Source organism: Homarus americanus, unplaced genomic scaffold (assembly GCF_018991925.1).
Source record: "Homarus americanus isolate GMGI-L3 unplaced genomic scaffold, GMGI_Hamer_2.0 scaffold54840, whole genome shotgun sequence".
Taxonomy (NCBI): domain Eukaryota; kingdom Metazoa; phylum Arthropoda; class Malacostraca; order Decapoda; family Nephropidae; genus Homarus; species Homarus americanus.
This window is the reverse complement of record NW_024745963.1, coordinates 135,001-152,442: the sequence shown is the minus strand read 5'-3', so window position 1 is coordinate 152,442 and position 17,442 is coordinate 135,001. Positions and strand designations below refer to the sequence as shown.

General features: G+C 40.9%; 2 protein-coding genes across 10 annotated transcripts in view; both read left to right on the top strand.

The window, feature by feature from the left end:
- The window catches only part of LOC121878851 (extensin-like), a 38,896-nt gene extending 35,451 nt beyond the window's left edge, over nt 1-3,445 (top strand). Inside the window, exon 3 of the mRNA XM_042385268.1 lies at nt 2,056-3,445. Coding sequence (XP_042241202.1) covers nt 2,056-3,445 — 1,390 coding nt within the window. The remainder of the gene's footprint in view (nt 1-2,055) is intronic.
- LOC121878859 overlaps nt 1-17,442 on the top strand; it is a 151,692-nt gene that overhangs the window by 12,180 nt on the left and 122,070 nt on the right. For all 9 annotated transcript variants that reach the window (XM_042385278.1, XM_042385279.1, XM_042385277.1 and 6 more), the window contains one exon: nt 12,789-13,087. The gene's annotated coding sequence lies outside the window, so the exon portion shown is untranslated. Of the gene's footprint in view, nt 1-12,788; nt 13,088-17,442 lie in introns of those variants that run through there.

Below are 17,442 nucleotides of genomic sequence, written 5' to 3'. Positions count from 1 at the left end.
TAGTGGTGGTGGTACTGGTAATGGTGGTGATAGTGGTGGGGTACTGGTAATGGTGGTGATAGTGGTGGTGGTACTGGTAATGGTGGTAGTAGTGGTGATAATGGTGGTGATAGTGGTGGTGTTAGTAGTATAGTGTAGGTAAGTTGTGGTGGTGATTCGGCACAAGGGCGGCGTAATAATGGGGGAAGGTGTGTGTGTGTGTGTGTGTGTGTGTGTGTGTGTGTGTGTGTGTGTGTGTGTGTGTGTGTGTGTGTGTGTGTGTGTGTGTGTGTGTGTGTGTGTGTGTGTGTGTGATAAAACATCATCTGGTCAGCTCTGAACTGTACCAACGTTCATAAATCCTTAGTAACGCCAAACATAATGAACAAGTAACACTTTATTACGTGACCAAGGTTAGGTTAATCTTGTCACGTTCTCTATCGTTTAAGGTTCGGTTAGATAAGCTTTAGTTAGGTTTGGTTAGTTTAGGTTAGGTTTGGTTAGGTTAGGCTTGGTTAGGTTAGGCTAGACTAGAATTGGTTAGATTAATACTTGTTTAGATTAGAATAAGGTTAGGTTTGGTTAATTTAAGGTTAGGTTAGGTTGGATTAAGGTTAGAATAAGGTTAGGTTTGGTTAGATTAAGGTTAGGTTAGGTTGGATTAAGGTTAGGTTAGGTTAGGTTGGATTAAGGTTAGGTTAGATTAAGGTTAGGTTAGGTTGAGGTTAGGTTAGGTTGGATTAAGGTTAGGTTAGATTAAGGTTAGGTTGGATTAAGGTTAGATTAAGGTTAGTTATCTCGAGAATAATTCAACACCTCGTCTATATCACGAGGCATAACGTGAGGTGATTAAATTCAGCCTCAGCCTTCCATTATACAAGGCAGGTAGTTTGTTGTGCTGTCAGGAGTCGTCAACAAAGTTTATATGCCAGGGAAACTTATCGTTGTAGCGTCCTGTTCAGATTTATGTTACTGTTTTAGTGTACGTGGTGGTGGTGGTAATAGTGGTAGAAAGTGGTGGTGGTGATAGTGATAGGAGGTGGAGATAGTGGTTGGTGTGGTGGTAATAGTGGTTGGTGATGATAATAGTGGTTGGTGGTGGTGGTGGTAATAGTGGTAGGAGGTGGTGATAGTGGTTGGTGTGGTGATAGTGGTAGGAGTGGTGGTGGTGGTGATAGTGGTAGGTGGTGGTGGTAATAGTAGGAGGTGGTGGTGGTGGTGATAGTGGTTGGTGTGGTGATAGTAGGTGGTGGTAATAGTAGGAGTGGTGGTGGTGGTGATAGTGGTTGGTGTGGTGATAGTGGTAGGAGGTGGTGGTGGTGATAGTGGTTGGTGTGGTTATAGTGGTAGGTGGTGGTGGTGATAGTGGTTGGTGGTGTAAGACGGATTATTATTGGTGTAAGTATTGGCGGCGTTGTGTTGTAAAACGTTTGTGGTTACCTCTCTCTCTCTCTCTCTCTCTCTCTCTCTCTCTCTCTCTCTCTCCTCTCTCTCTCTCACACCTTGTTCTCCCTTTCTCTCCTTTCATAACCAGCTCACTATAACTTTCTGTTCAGCTCTCTCTGCGTGCGTCTTAAAGTGGCGTCATGGTCAGCTGATTCAGGAGTAAACAAGACGATGTGTGATCCAGGCGCGTGTTCTTTACAGGGCTCTCTCTCTCTCTCTCTCTCTCTCTCTCTCTCTCTCTCTCTCTCTCTCTCTCTTTTTTTTTTTTTTGTGTGGAGGAGACGAGAGGTGAGGTAAGTGCTGTGTAGAGAAGCAAACAGCAGGAACAGCAACAACTTATAATATAAACTGTATTAAAGAACAGCATCAGCACTGAGCACCAACACAAAGGAGAGAGAGAGAGAAGAGAGAGAGAAGAGAGAGAGTCTGAGTAAAGCTTAGCAGCGGAGAGTAATTGACTAACAGCCCAACACTGAGAGGGAAGCAAGAGGAGGAGGAAGGAGAAAGACGGGCAAGGTGTTAGTGACCCCTAGGCGGCCAACACCTCCTCCCTCAACCCACGCCAGTATCTCGTCACTCAGCCCACGTCAATATCTCCTCCTCAGCCCACGTCAATATCTCCTCCCTCAGCCCACATATCTCTCACTCAACCCCGCCAATATCTCTCCTCAACCCGCCAGTATCTCCTCCTCAGCCCACGTCAATATCTCCCCAACCCACGCCAGTATCTCCCTCAGCCCACGCCAATATCTCGTCACTCAACCCACGCCAATATCTCCTGCCTCAACCCACGCCAATATCTCGTCACTCAGCCCATGCCAATATCTGTCACTCAACCCACGCCAATATTCTGCTCAACCCACGCCAGTATCTCGTCACTCAGCCCATGCCAATATCTCGTCACCAACCCACGCCAACACCTCCTCAACCCACGCCAATATCTCGTCACCAACCCACGCCAACATCTCCCCAGTCCACGCCAATACCTCTCAACCCACGCCAGTATCTCGTCACTCAGCCCACGTCAATATCTCCTCCCAGCCCACGTCAATATTCCTCCTCAGCCCACGCCAATATCTCGTCACCAACCCACGCCAATATCTCCTCCTCAACCCACGCCAGTATTCTCCCCAGCCCGTCAATATCTCCTCCTCAACCCACCAGATCCCTCCCTCAGCCCACGCCAATATCTCGTCACTCAACCCACGCCAATATCTCCTGCCTCAACCCACGCCAATATCTCGTCACTCAGCCCATGCCAATATCTCGTCACTCAACCCACGCCAATATCTCCGCTCAACCCACGCCATCTCGTCACCAGCCCATGCCAATATCTCGTCACTACCCACGCCAATATTCTGCCTCAACCACGCCAATATCTCTGCCTCAACCCACGCCAATATCTCCCCAACCCACGCCAATATCTCCCCAGCCCACGCCAATATCTCCTCAACCCACGCCAGTATCTCGTCACTCAGCCCACGCCAATATCTCGTCACTCAGCCCACGCCAATATCTCCGCCTCAACCCACCAATATCTCCGCCTCAACCCACGCCATTTCTCGTCACCAGCCCACGCCATATCGTCACCAGCCCACACTTCTCCTCCTCAACCCACGCCAATATCTCGTCACTCAGCCCACGCCAATATCTCCTGCCCCAGCCCACACCAATATCTCCTCCCTCAGCCCACGCCAATATCTCGTCACTCAGCCCACGCCAATATCTCCTGCCTCAGCCCACGCCAATATCTCGTCACCAGCCCACGCCAATATCTCCTCCTCAACCCACGCCAACATCTCCCTCAGCCCACGCCAATATCTCCTCCCCAGTCCACGCCAATATCTCGTCACCAGCCCATGCCAATATCTCCTCCCTCAGCCCATGCCAATATCTCGTCACTCAGCCCATGCCAATATCTCGTCACTCAGCCCACGCCAATATCTCCTCGCTCAACACACGCCAATATCTCCTGCCTCAACCCACGCCAACATCTCTCTCAGTCCACGCCAACACCTAAGCTAATCTAACCAAACCACCCGGGTAGGATTAGCTTGTTCTAATCATCAGATGAAATAAGCTTGAGGAGGGATGGATGGATAGAGATGGCTAACACGAGGTAGTGAGGCTGACCATTCGTGCGGGGAAGACCAGAGAGAGAGTTAAACACGTTGGATTGATGTAAACTGGCCTCACTCGGGCACTTGAATTCCTATACGCCTCGGGTTGTATGCAAATCTTGTCGACTCCTACGAATGGTTGGGCGATTCTCAGAACTGTCTCGTAACAAGTGTGTGTGTGTGTGGTTTTTTTTTTCATATTCTTGTTCATATTATTGTTATGATGATGGGTGTAATGACTGAGTGTGATCTTTAAAAACCAAACACGGATGAGGTTTTAACTTGAGTGATCTTGTAACGTAATCATAGTGGCTTAAGTGGTGGAGTTTTATACGTGAGAAAGAGGAGGAAAATCTTGGTCAATAAGTAAAATAGAATACAATTTTACGGCTCGTTAGGTCTTTCGCGTGGTGCTTGTTGACACGGGTTTTGAGGTCCACTTTGGCTCGTGTGTGTGTTTTTTTTCTTTTTCTTTTAGTGTACCAGAAGTGAGTGTTTTAAATCCCTTTGAAGTGGTGGGATTCTGTTATTTTAAGGGGGATTTTTTTTATTCAGAGGTACAATTTACAAGGTTTTCGCTGGGTATGTATTACGTATGTACACATTACACCCCCCCCCACACACACACACACACACACACACACACACAGTTAGCTTGTGTGTACACACCCTATAGAACTGGAACTTTATGTCGTAACTAAGCCAAATGAAACCTGATAGACACGTTTTTATATCTCCAACCAGTAAGAAAGAACCCGAAGTCTATCGAAACTATGAACAACACTAACAAAAAAAATTATCAAAATGTCAAAAAGGTAAAAGTAAATAGATATACTGTAAGAGTCATAAGGTGGAGGTGGGGCAGCGTAGACGTGTTTTTCCCCAAACTCGTTGTGTCTTGGTTAGAAAGGACACCAAAGTCGCCGAAGCGTGACTTATCACTATTAATTATGACGGTCCATTTATATCCGAGTGTTTAGTTGACAGGGCACTTTTTGTGGAACGGTGTGTGTAAAAATAATAGTAATAATAATTAACGGTTTATTGAAAAAAATTCTGCAGCCCGAAGGCTGAAAATATACATTGGACATAAATGACTTATTACATACATTGGTGGTTTAACAAGAGCCTTCATTAGAGAAAGGTAAAGGAACTTACAGATTATTGTAGGTGTTAAACAGCAAACTCGTAGTGTAGTAACTCCCTCACAGATGGTGTTATGAGGGGCATCACGTGGTGTAGTAATTACCTCAGATGTTAAGGAGGGGCCCTACGTGGTGTAGTAACTCCCTCACAGATGGTGTTATGAGGAGATCACGTGGTAGTAATTCCCCTGCCAGATGGTAAGCAGGAGGGCCTGACGTGGTGTAGCAATTCCCCACAGATGGTAAGCAGGAGGGACCTCACGTGGTGTAGTAATTTTGACTTCACAGATGGTGTTATGAGGGGCCCTTACGTGGTGTAGTAACTCTACAGATGGTGGGGCAGTGAGGGCATGTGGTGTAGTAATTCCCTCAACAGATGGTGTTATGAGGGACATGTGGTGCAGTAATTCTCTACAGATGCAGTTATGAGGGACATGTGGTGTAGTAGTTCCCTCAGATGGTGTTATGAGGGACCTGGCGTGGTGTAGTAATTACCTCACAGATGGTGTTATATGAGTGAGGTTTGGTCTTAGGCCTTCCTATTGTAGACAGATTAACACATCGCTGGTTGTTGTTGGGTCGGGCCGTTATCACTGGGTCCCTGGGACCTCACTGTGTGAAGGTTATCTTGGGTACGACTGTTACTGTTGCTTGTGTGTGTGTGTGTGTGTGTGTGTGTGTGTGTGTGTGTGTGTGTGTGTGTGTGTGTGTGTGTGTGTGTGTGTTATGCTTCATTACAAGGTTCTAAGGTGTTTCTATCTTCTCTCTGTACTCCCTTCTCATCTTCCCTCCCTTCATTCCTCCTTCCTTCTCATCCTCCCTCCCTCCCACTCACCTCCTACATACTTGTGTTTCTTTAGTCAGTATTTGTAAGCATTAACCAGAAGCTGAGACTACAGGGCCTTTGGCAGAATGTAAGACGCTTCGTGACGGTATGCCACTAGTGAGGTATTACGTACACAGCGGCTGCACTCTTACCATGGGGGAACAAGCCTTGGCCAGATTAATCTTGTACATTACTAAAGACTTAAGAGTTGTGGGTCAGAATGATTTGTAAGTGGCACTGATGATCGGGGCACTCCTGGAGGCACTAATGTTGGTAGTCATTGTATGCATCAACTAGTTTTGTGAGAGGCTGTTAGTGTCCGTGTGGCCAGACTGATTTGAAAATAGACAGTGAGAATCTTGGCACCCCCATTGGCTCTCATCCACCAGACACTAACGTAGACAATGTGTATCACCTCTGTTAATTATGAAAGCTACGAGCACCCAGAGGCACCCTGTTGACATTTACTGGCAGTAGGACCCGTAGGCGGTGAGCGAGGCCATACCAGTCCGATAGTGATACAGATATTACCAGTCCAATAAACTTTTACCTTTAATTAATGTATCAGACTAATATAATGCCCTGTTATACTTTACAAAATGCAAACAGCTTTATAAAAAAAACAAAGTGTGTTTTCTCCAGTGCATCAGATGACGTGTGTGTGTGTGTGTGTGAGGCAACACGCTTGGTATCCTGAGCACCGCCACAACCAGTCAGCTGCACATGGCGTTCTATTCAATATACAGTGAACATTGAAAGTATGTCAAAGAGCGTTAGGTCACCATCTGCCAGCTGTTGTGTTAAAAACTTTACCAGTTATAATCTCTCCTACCTAACCTGGATATATTATAATAATATTAACAAATCTCTCTTACTTAACCTGGATATATTATAATAATATTAACCAATCTCTCTTACTTGACCTGGATATATAATAATATTAACAAATCTCTCTTACTTAACCTGGATATATAATAATATTAACAAATCTCTCTTACTTAACCTGGGTATATTATAATAATATTAACAAATCTCTCTTACTTAACCTGGATATATAATAATATTAACAAATCTCTCTTACTTAACCTGGATATACCACGAAAATATTAAAGAATCTTTTACTTAACGTTACAACAAATATGGCGACTAAAACACACTTGGGATAATTGTAGCCATAAACGTTCACTTAGCGCCATTATGGATATACATTACCTTACAGGCCATTAAAAACTCCGAGTACAGAGTGATGCTAGTTAGAGGAGCTGGTTATGGTGCATGGTGGTGGAGGCTGAAGTTATGGTGGTGCACTATTACCCTTGAAACCCCGACACCTCCCAACCTTCTACTTCCCCTTCCCCCCACCCTCACCCCCCTCACCTCCTCACCCCTCCACCTCCTCACCCTCCACCTCCTCCACCCCCCTCCACCTCCTCACCACCTCCACCCCTCCACCTCCACCTCCTCACCCCCTTCCACCCTCACCCCTTCACCTCCTCACCTCCACCTCCTCCCTCCACCTCCTCACCTCCACCTCCTCACCCCCCCACCTCCCTACCCTCCACCTCCTCACCCCGGTCTATCTTGCCTTTTAATTATCTAAAATATCAAACGCCAAAATTGAACCGTGTTAATAATTATAATCTCCTGAGCGTCATTGTCCAATCAGCGATGGAAATTGGTGGAATGTTATGATTTTAGTTAGTTTAACATATTTATTGACAAAGCTTGGAGTACAGTTTGCCTATTGAGTAATTCAGTCAGGTCTTGACACTGAGGGTGGTATAACTTCTCACTGCCACGCAGGACAGAGGTTCATACACAAAGAAATACATCATATTCATTAACAGTGTATATATATATATATATATATATATATATATATATATATATATATATATATATATATATATATATATATCTTGATAAAATCACACGGGGAAAAGGGAAACAACGGAGCACCTTAGCTTTCGTCTTTATTCAAGACGTCTTGAAGATGTCTTGAATTAATACGAAAGCCAAGGTGCTCTGTTGTTTCCCTTTTCCCCGTGTGATTTTATCAAGATTTATCTTACCCACGTTTTCATTGTGGAGCTACATGAAATATGTGTATATATATATATATATATATATATATATATATATATATATATATATATATATATATATATATATATATATATATATATATATATATATATATATATATATATATATATATATATATATATATATATATATATATATATATATATATATATATATATATATATATATATATATATATATATATATATATATATATATATATATATATATATATATATATCAGATTCTTGTGGGTGATGTCACTGTTCACTGCCATGCAGGACAGAGGTTCGAGAGTTTTAGGTTTTGCGAAGATCGTCAGTTTCTTTTTCATTCGGTAATTTTTTTTTTGCGTTTAGATACGCAGATTTTACCCCCCCGCCCCGCCTACCGCCCCGCCCCGGCCCCCAAGACTAGGCACGTGGCCAGAACCGTGTCCAGGCCCAGATTAAGTGCAGATTATGCTAATGTACTCTCACGGTTTAAGTTTTAATAGAGGATTAACATAAAGATTATAATACTCTCTCTCTCTCTCTCTCTCCAACGCAAATGACCTAACTTCTTGTGTAAGTATGATAATGTACTATGGTGTTTGTTACAGGTAATCTTCGTAACTAGGAATTTCACTTAATTCCTAAAATATTCAGAAATATATTATAATCGCTACTACCGTCATCTAACTTAACGTAACGTGGTTAATGGTTAGGTTAGGCTAAGTGACGGTCGCAGCAAATACATTTTACTAGTCATGTCACAAATTCTTTTCGAGTTTGTTTTGAATATTTTTTTTAGGAAGGTGTTTACACTCGTTCCTGAGGTTTGGTGAGATGATGACTAGTGAGGCTGAAGCACTAGTCTCTTATGTACCTCAGTGACTCGAACGTCTCCCTCTCCTATCATCACAGTCTGAAGAAGGAAAATGAACGTACTTTGGTATTTCCCCAGATAAAGAAAGTCAACGACAAATCGAAGCTGTTTTAACTCATTATATACACGAAGGTGCATATTTTAACTAATATATCGTTGCCAATGAAAAGTGTTCAAATAATAGGGGCTAAGTGTACGAAATGTGTGGCTATTCATCCAAGTCTTTGTCGCTCTCGCCCTCTCTACCACAACTCTTCTTCTATCCACCTTTACAAAACTGGAACCATTAATCTACTGTCCTTGTTGGTAATAGTGTAATAATCGATTAGGGGGGGGTATAATGAAGGTTGATTTATCATCAGTCAACCATGGCATGAAAGAAGTTAATAATGCGTGGTATTTGGTGATATTGAATTAGTAATACGCTGCTTATATTGAGTAGATTATGGTAACATTGAAATATAGTTAAACTACGCATTCTCTATCTTCATTTAAAAGATATAAAGTTGTGTTTTATCAGTTCGTTGTATCTAAATTCAACGTCAAAATTTTTAAGGGTTATTGTAAACAGTTTAAATTACTAGCGTAGATGTGTGAAGCCAAGTGTCGTCTTGTTGTAAACAGTGTTCCTTGAGGGAGGCAGCGGTAGACCCCAGCCATTAGTGACGAGACAAAACCCGCCAGCCTAACCTAACGATTTTAGAATACTGTAATTTTAGTTAAGTTTGATAAAGTTAGTTTGTATTGGCTTGGTTTGTGTCTGCCGTCATATTTAGTTTACTTTTCCTATTTTATGAAATTTAGAAACAATAAGTTGAATTAAAATGTACATTAATATTTCTTCTGTGATAAAAAATATTAAAAGCGGACGAAAGCTGCCAAAATAGTCTCTAAATTTTTAATAATTCAGTGTTAATAGGCGTCATTGAGTATAAAAATGATAAAACCGCGTGACAATACAAGGCTATTGATAATAATACAGTATCGGTAACTACAGTTAGGATGACAATATCAGTAACGCTAACAATTAATAATTATAATAACACTTTCGTACTAACTACCAGTAATAAAAAGAGATCATTATTATTATTAATGGTCGCAGTAAATTAAGTTATAATGTCACTTATTATTTTGTACACGGAGAGAGGGGGGAGTCTAAATTTGTCCTTGAGTGGAAGAACGTGTAGTCATGAGGCTATCGATTACCATGATACCTGTACAACTAAACTGCACATCTTAGGAGCATCTGTAATTAAAATGAAATAAATGTTTTGTTTAAAGCACATGTTTATAATGAATCAAATCTGTTGTTATTTTGTACAGTAACAACAAAAACAACAACAATAATAATAATAATAATAACGTCAAATTTGGTACCGTGCTCTTGTTACTATGAGAACCGCTTAGTGATTATTGTAAGAAACGGTAAACTTAGGATTTTTCTAAGTTAATATTGTCTTTTTCAGAATATGTTCGGAGTACAGGATTTTTTTTTTCTATAGCATCTGAAAGGCAATATAATTACAGTTCGATGTATGTAGCTCTGTCTATTCAAGTAAATAAATAAATTGCTTCAAAACACAGATAAATAGATGAGTAAAATGAGAATAAATTTGTATATAAAAGAGCGTTGACGAGATAAATTTGTATGTTCATCGTTGTTATAAGTCTGGCATAGTTAGTTAGGTATAGATACATCGTTACTGTGGCTCAGTTAAGATTGGTTATATCGTTACTGTCTGCCATAGTTATTATTAGATATATTGTCCCCGTTTGCCGTACGGTAGTTAGGTAGGATTAGATTAATTGTTATCTTTCACAGTGATATATCGTGCTGTTAGTTATAGTGGTGACTCGGTTATGGGCAGACGAGCTCGGAGTGTTTTGTTTTTATATACCGGCAAAGAAAAAAATAACCGTCTCTAGTAGTAGTAGTAGCGGAAGCAGTAGTAGTGAGATTAATAGTAGTAGTTGCAGTATAAGTAGTCGTATTTGCAGTGTAAGTAATACAGGTAGTTATACCAGTAGTAGTAGTAATAGTAGTTTTTCTTGTAATATCTTGATATATGAATAATAATAATACTTGCATCACATAAAAAACTCCATTGTTGTCTTTTGTGTTTGATATACGAACATTTCACTATCTCCGCCTCGCGTCGTCGCCTAGTGATTGGGAACTTAATGTTTAATATTAACTGTAGTGATAATAAGGATAAGAATACCATGATCATGCTAATGTCAGATTATATTTACTGTATGTGGTTAAGTAGGAAAGAAAATTATAATGTTAAAGGAGACTATAGCCTTTATTAAAGGCAGGATATATTATAATAAATGGATGATCAAGTGTATTTTAAAAGAAAAGTCATCCAAATATTTCACTTACAAATATGTTAATATGTAATATTTATGTGTACAGTATATGTAAATTGTAAAATTTATAAATAATAATAAAAAGTGATTGGGAACTTAGCAACACGGAAATCGGGTTTCGGTGTCATATTATTGCCTATGTTATACCATACCAAGTGATTAATTTATGAACTTGATTGCCTTTCATTGTTATATTATAAATAGTGAATCCTCCATATAGCGGACTTTAGTATCCAAGTTTAGGTTAGAGTTTTATAAGGTATGTACGTGCTCCTATTATAATAAGTATTTAATGTTTTTCGTTACATACACTACACCGATAAACAACAGTGTATTGTTGTTAATTATTTTTTCTCATTACTGTATATACAGTCCACCTACTATAATCCACGAAGTATTTTAGTTATGTTCTGTGTGTTACCATGAAGAGAGGTGTTGGTAGGAAGTGGCCACTCACTAGTACTTAAGTCTGGCCATTTATGACAAGACCAGCCGCCCTGGGGGTTTGTGTGCAGGGCGTCCTGTTGTAGCCCCACACACACACACACACACACACACACACACACACACACACACACACACGTACGTACAATATGTTATAATCTATTTCTTATTTCCGTTTAGATTATTATGGTTTCCGGAGTTAGTTGGCTTTAATTATTGTATAATTATTTATATGAAAAAATAAGGCAGTCCCCGAGAATGATGTCTCATTAAAATTATTTTATTTTTTGCTAAATATTTATAACATAAGTCAGTGTTATGCTATTTATTGTCATTGTAATATTTCCATTAATATTCGTGTCAATTTTTTTGCGTTGTGTTTGTTTTGACATAGTACATCAGTAGTATAACCACAACACCAGCACCATGACCACAACACCACCACCGTAACGACAACACCACCACCATAACGACAACACCACCATAACCACAACACGACAACCATGATGACAACACCACCGCCATAACGACCAACACCACCACCATAACGACAACACCACCATAACCACAACACGACAACCATGATGACAACACCACCGCCATAACGACAACACCACCACCATAACAACACCACCACCATAACAACACCACCACTATAACGACAACACCAGCATCTTATCGTAAAACCAGACTGGGTCACAAAATATCCAGACTACAGGGAGAGATACACCAAACATATCTCTTAACTGTGTGATATGTGACGACACACACACTGTTTTGACTCGTAAATATAATACCATGATACATTAGCCTATAGCCTAGTTTATATATAGGTCACATTTACGTCTTTAGGTCATATATATATAGTCTCATATAATTATACAGTATACTGTATACCTCTTTAAGTATATATTTAAAAAAAGTTTGTATTTAGACATTGGTTAAGGCGTTTGGATCATGTCTCCATTTAATCAAGGAATAATTTTTTTTAGGGCCTTTGAACCATGTTAGAAATGTTCAGTAGGGGAAAAGGCAGTTTTATTGAGAGACGGAAAGACAATGCATTCCAGCGTCACCCGGGTGTAATTATGTAACGAGTGTTTTATAATTTTTTCCCCCAGTCTAACGCAGTAGTCTTGTCTTCAATGTCTCCGCGCGGGAAAGTTCGCTCGTGTGTTAAATGTTTGGTGTCCGTTTTATTAATTTATTTTATTCTACCGTTTCTTATTGTGTTTATTACTGTTTATTGATTAATTTATTTACGTTTTTATTGGTCTTTGTTTGCGGTTTTTTTTATTTTGTCAAAGTTTCTTGTTTGGTTTTGTTAACGTTTCTTATGGTGTCTCTTAGTACGTTTTATTTTTATTTATGTTTTTGTTAAAGTTTCTTTTGTGTCTTTGTCGTGACTTAAGGATCAAATATATAAAGACTATAAGAGCTTTACCGCCGCCATCACATTCTTACGTAATACAATGCAGTGAATTAATAGTTTTTTCTTTACAGGGATCTATTGTTAACAGGATATACATATAACGATATTTAGAAGAAGAAAAAAACTAGTGAAAGTGATAATTAAAGAAAATCATTTGTGGATTTTTAACGATTGAGCGAGTGAGGTTGCTTGTGCCTCAGTTAGGACCCAGTAGAACCTGCTGAGAGAACACCTCACTGAACTGAACTGAACTGAACTGAACTTCCCTGGATATACTACTGACGGAGGAGGAGTACCTTGGACCTTCATTCATCGCATCTACACACACACACACAGGTGCGCTAGGAGCTGACACACTTCCATTGGCAAGGTAGGTGATATTTTGCTACATACTGTACAATAAAATGGAATTGTTAGTGTTGTTTGTAATGTTTAATCTCTTGGTGATAATGAGGAAGTACTTGGTGATAATGAGGAAGTACTTGGTGATAATGAGGAAGTACTTGGTGATAATGAGGAGGTACTTGGTGATAATGAGGAAGTACTTGGTGATAATTAGGAGGTACTTGGTGATAATGAGGAAGTACTTGGTGATAATGAGGAGGTACTCGGTGATAATGAGGAAGTACTTGGTGATAATTAGGAGGTACTTGGTGATAATGAGGAAGTACTTGGTGATAATGAGGAGGTACTCGGTGATAATGAGGAGGTACTTGGTGATAATGAGGAAGTACTTGGTGATAATGAGGAAGTACTTGGTGATTATGAGGAAGTACTTGGTGATTATGAGGAGGTACTTGGTGATAATGAGGAAGTACTTGGTGATTATGAGGAGGTACTTGGTGATAATGAGGAAGTACCGGGTGATAATGAGGAGGTACTTGGTGATAATGAGGATGTCTTTATTACTTGATATTAATAAGCAAGAGTCACCAATGGAGAAGAGGGAAGTTAGCATTACCTGTTCATTAGTGTCAAATAAGGGCAGTTTATGTTCAAGAGTGCCAATAATAACCCTAATAACCTAATTGGCACTAACGGCAGTTTAGGATCAGAGTGCCAACAATATCCCAAAGAGCCTGATTGGTACAAACAGGGCAGTTTAGGGTCAAGAGTGCCAACAATATCCCTAATAACGTAATTGGCACTAACGGGGCAGTTTCTTCGTATAGGATGTCACGAGTTCTGAGAATGATGGAGTCCCCTTCAATATATTTTTATTTTTGTAGGGTTTTCTCCTGTGTGTGTGTGTGTGTGTGTGTGTGTGTGTGTGTGTGTGTGTGTGAGACATAATGCGCATGTGCTGAATTTATTATACAGGGGCTGGTAGGGTACACATGTGCATAGAATATTAATTATGTGCGTGTTTGTAACCCTGACATAAATTGTTTACCTTACACACACACACACACACACACACACACACACACACACACAGGTTACCAAGGCGATAAACAAGGTAGACAGGTATAGAAGCCTGATGGTAACTGGTGGTTTAGCCGTCGAGTCGTGGCTGTTAATATCTCTCGCTACTATTGAACGAGGCAATTTATAGTTTGCAATTAACGGTAATGATTAGGTTGAGATGTTGACCTGTCGCTAGCGTGGCCTTTGTGGCGAAAATTATGGCTAAGTACCTTGTGTGTGTGTGTGTGACTGACTGACTGACTGACTGACACTGACTGACACAAAAACAAAGATAGATAGATAGACTGACAGAGACTAACAGACAGACAGGCAAAGAGAGAGAGAGAGAGAGAGAGAGAGAGAGAGAGAGAGAGAGAGAGAGACATAGACATACTGTACATATTCTTTTAACAAGACTACCGACTGCATCATCGTCACTCGGGCATAAAAGCTATTTAAAAATGGCGTAGATACATCGTAGAGACTATACCTAAACTGGACTCCTCTTTGGGTTCAGTCATGATAAAAGGTGTAAAAATATTTGAAAAAAAAATTAATTAAAACTTTGGTAATGGGGTTTTTTAATTGGTTAATATTTTGGTATGAATTATCAGTAAAAGTTTTGAAAGCCAGTGTTCCAGTTCTTCAGTTCATTTGGTAAAAGTTTCGAAAGTTTTGATAATTTTGGAATGTGTGGGAAAATAAGCGACCTCACACAAAGCTTATTTCACCTGATGATTAGCCGCGTTAACCCTACCTGCCCGGGGAGGGGGGGAGGGAGTTAGATTAGGGGAGGATAAGCTATATTGGTTGAAAATAGATTAGGGGGGGATGGGTTAAATTATAGGTTAGCGTTTGGTTAGGTAAGGTTAGTATTACGTTAGAGTTGGTTAGTGTTAGTTAGCGTTAGGTAAGGTTAGTATTGCGTTAGAGTTGGTTAGTGTTAGTTAGCGTTTGGTTAGGTAAGGTTAGTATTACGTTAGAGTTGGTTAGTGTTAGTTAGCGTTAGGTAAGGTTAGGTTAGGTTAGCATTTGAATGGTTAATCTTCATGTGGAATAAACTAAGGGGGGGGGATCTTCAGGTGACCCCAATTCAACCTTTCCGTCACACTACGATTTATAACATTCAGAAAGTCATCAATGTCACCAGATATACGCTGAGACTCTACCCTTACTACGGCATAGTTCTCCTGTCGTTACCACTTACGGGAGAATGTGTTAATTGTGCGTAGTTTTGAGAATAAAGAGACCAAGAAAGTTTTAGGGTACGAATGAGAGAATAGGAATACACACACACACACACACACACACACACACACACACACTTCTCTTCCTTTTTGGGGGAAAATTCACTGGAGTTTCCTTTTATCATAAATTTTAAACGAAATATTATAGAATTTTACCGAAATGAAGTGAAAAAAATACTTGTATTGTGAAATAAATGATAAAATTCACTCGAGTTCCTTATGACATAAATATTTTAAATGGATTATTGAAGAGATTTTTACTTAAAGTGGTGAAGGGGTGAAAAAAATAAGGCGGCAGGGTTGTGTGACTTAGAGCACTTGGGTTAAACTTCTCTCCTGGAATTCTTTTTAGTATAAATTTGGGGTAAATGGAGAATTTTTCCTTGGCTGTTAGCTTAGGAAGAGGAAGGGGGGGTTAGAGGAGACGATTAGAGAAGAGGAGATGAAGGAAAGGAATGAGAGGAGAGAGAGAATAAAGGCAGAAAGGAGATTAAGGCGAAAAAAGTACAGGAAGAAAGGAAGGGGAGGAGAAGAAGGAAAACAGGGACGATAGGAAGAAAGAGGAGGAGAGAAGAGAAATGAAGAAGAGAGGAGAGGCAGGCAGGAAGGAGTCTCAGTGTGCGGTATGGTGAGGAACTTGTGCCTCGAGGTCAAGTGTCACCTGTTTGGAGGAATAAGTTTTATCTAGTAGGATATTTGTGGAAAATGGCCGGGAAGTTGGGGAGGTGGTGGGGAAGGAGTAGGGAGGGAGAGGAGTAGGTAGGGAAGGAGGGAGGGAGTGAATAATCAATAATATAGATCGATATGTAATAAAACTTAATAGGGTTAAAAAAAAATACTTATGCTAATAGAAACTTTAGTGTATTGTTAATGGTCACAAGTGAGAGAGGGGCAACTGAAGGTAATTGTATAAACATCATTGAAGTGTTGAACAAACTTTACTAAGTCATTGTACAGGGCAGCAGCGTTCCGGCACATCGCTCCACTAATTAACCTCCTGACAAACACAGAACACCGTTGATGATTATTCTACTGAGAGGTGTGTAAGTGTGGTGACTGACTCTCTGGGTGGTGATGACTATTAGTGGTGAACTGGTTATGGCAAGTGGTGGTGGTGGTGCAAGTTGTCTGAAGATGGGTGGGTGAGGGGGTGTGTGGTTAATGGCAAGTGGGTCGAAGGATGTGGGTGGATGTGTTTTTAGGTAGGTGATGGAGGGTGTGGGTAAGGTGAGGGAGGATATGAGTGGGGTGGTGGGTGAGTGTGTGTATGGTGGGTGGTGGTGAGTGTGATTGTAGTGGGTGAGAGCATATGGTGGTGGGTGGGGTGGGTGCGTCAGGGTGTGGTGGGTGAGTGTGGACTGTGTAGGGGTGGAGAGTGTGGCAGGGTGGTGGGTTCGGGGAGGGAAGGAAACAGAGCTCTGGGGTGTAGATTGGTGGCAGGTATGGTAGTTAGGTTGTGGGGGGGGGGGGTTAATTAGGGGCGAGGGTAGGGGTAACTTTTTGGTTTTTATACTCCCAAAGGCTAATTACTGGCCAATAAAGTTCCGTACCTTTTTATCCCCTCAGCTTCCGGTTGTTAGGAAGTGGTGGTCCTCTCTCTCTCTCTCTCTCTCTCTCTCTCTCTCTCTCTCATTATTGTTTATGATTTTTTCTTTTCATAATCTGTTTTTATATGTATCTATGTCTTACAGAGAGAGAGAGAGAGAGAGAGAGAGAGAGAGAGAGAGAGAGAGAGAGAGAGATATGAAACACATTGCTTCTTGAGCTTTCAATTGTTGAACACACACACACACACCTACACCCACCCACCTACACCCACCCACCTCCACCCACCCACACCCACACACTGGAAGTATCTTCACCTGGGGTTCCAAATAAGAAACGAGTTTCCAGGAGACGCGGTTAAGTGGTTCCAGGCACCCGGTGAGGCAAACAATGGATGGTCAGAGGCCAGGCTCGGAGGTAGAGGTACAAGAAGCCAGGCTCGGAGGTAGAGGTAGAAGAGGCCAGGTTCAGGGTAGAAGCCAGGTTAATATCAGTTAAGAGTGTGTTGGTTAATATCAATTCGAGT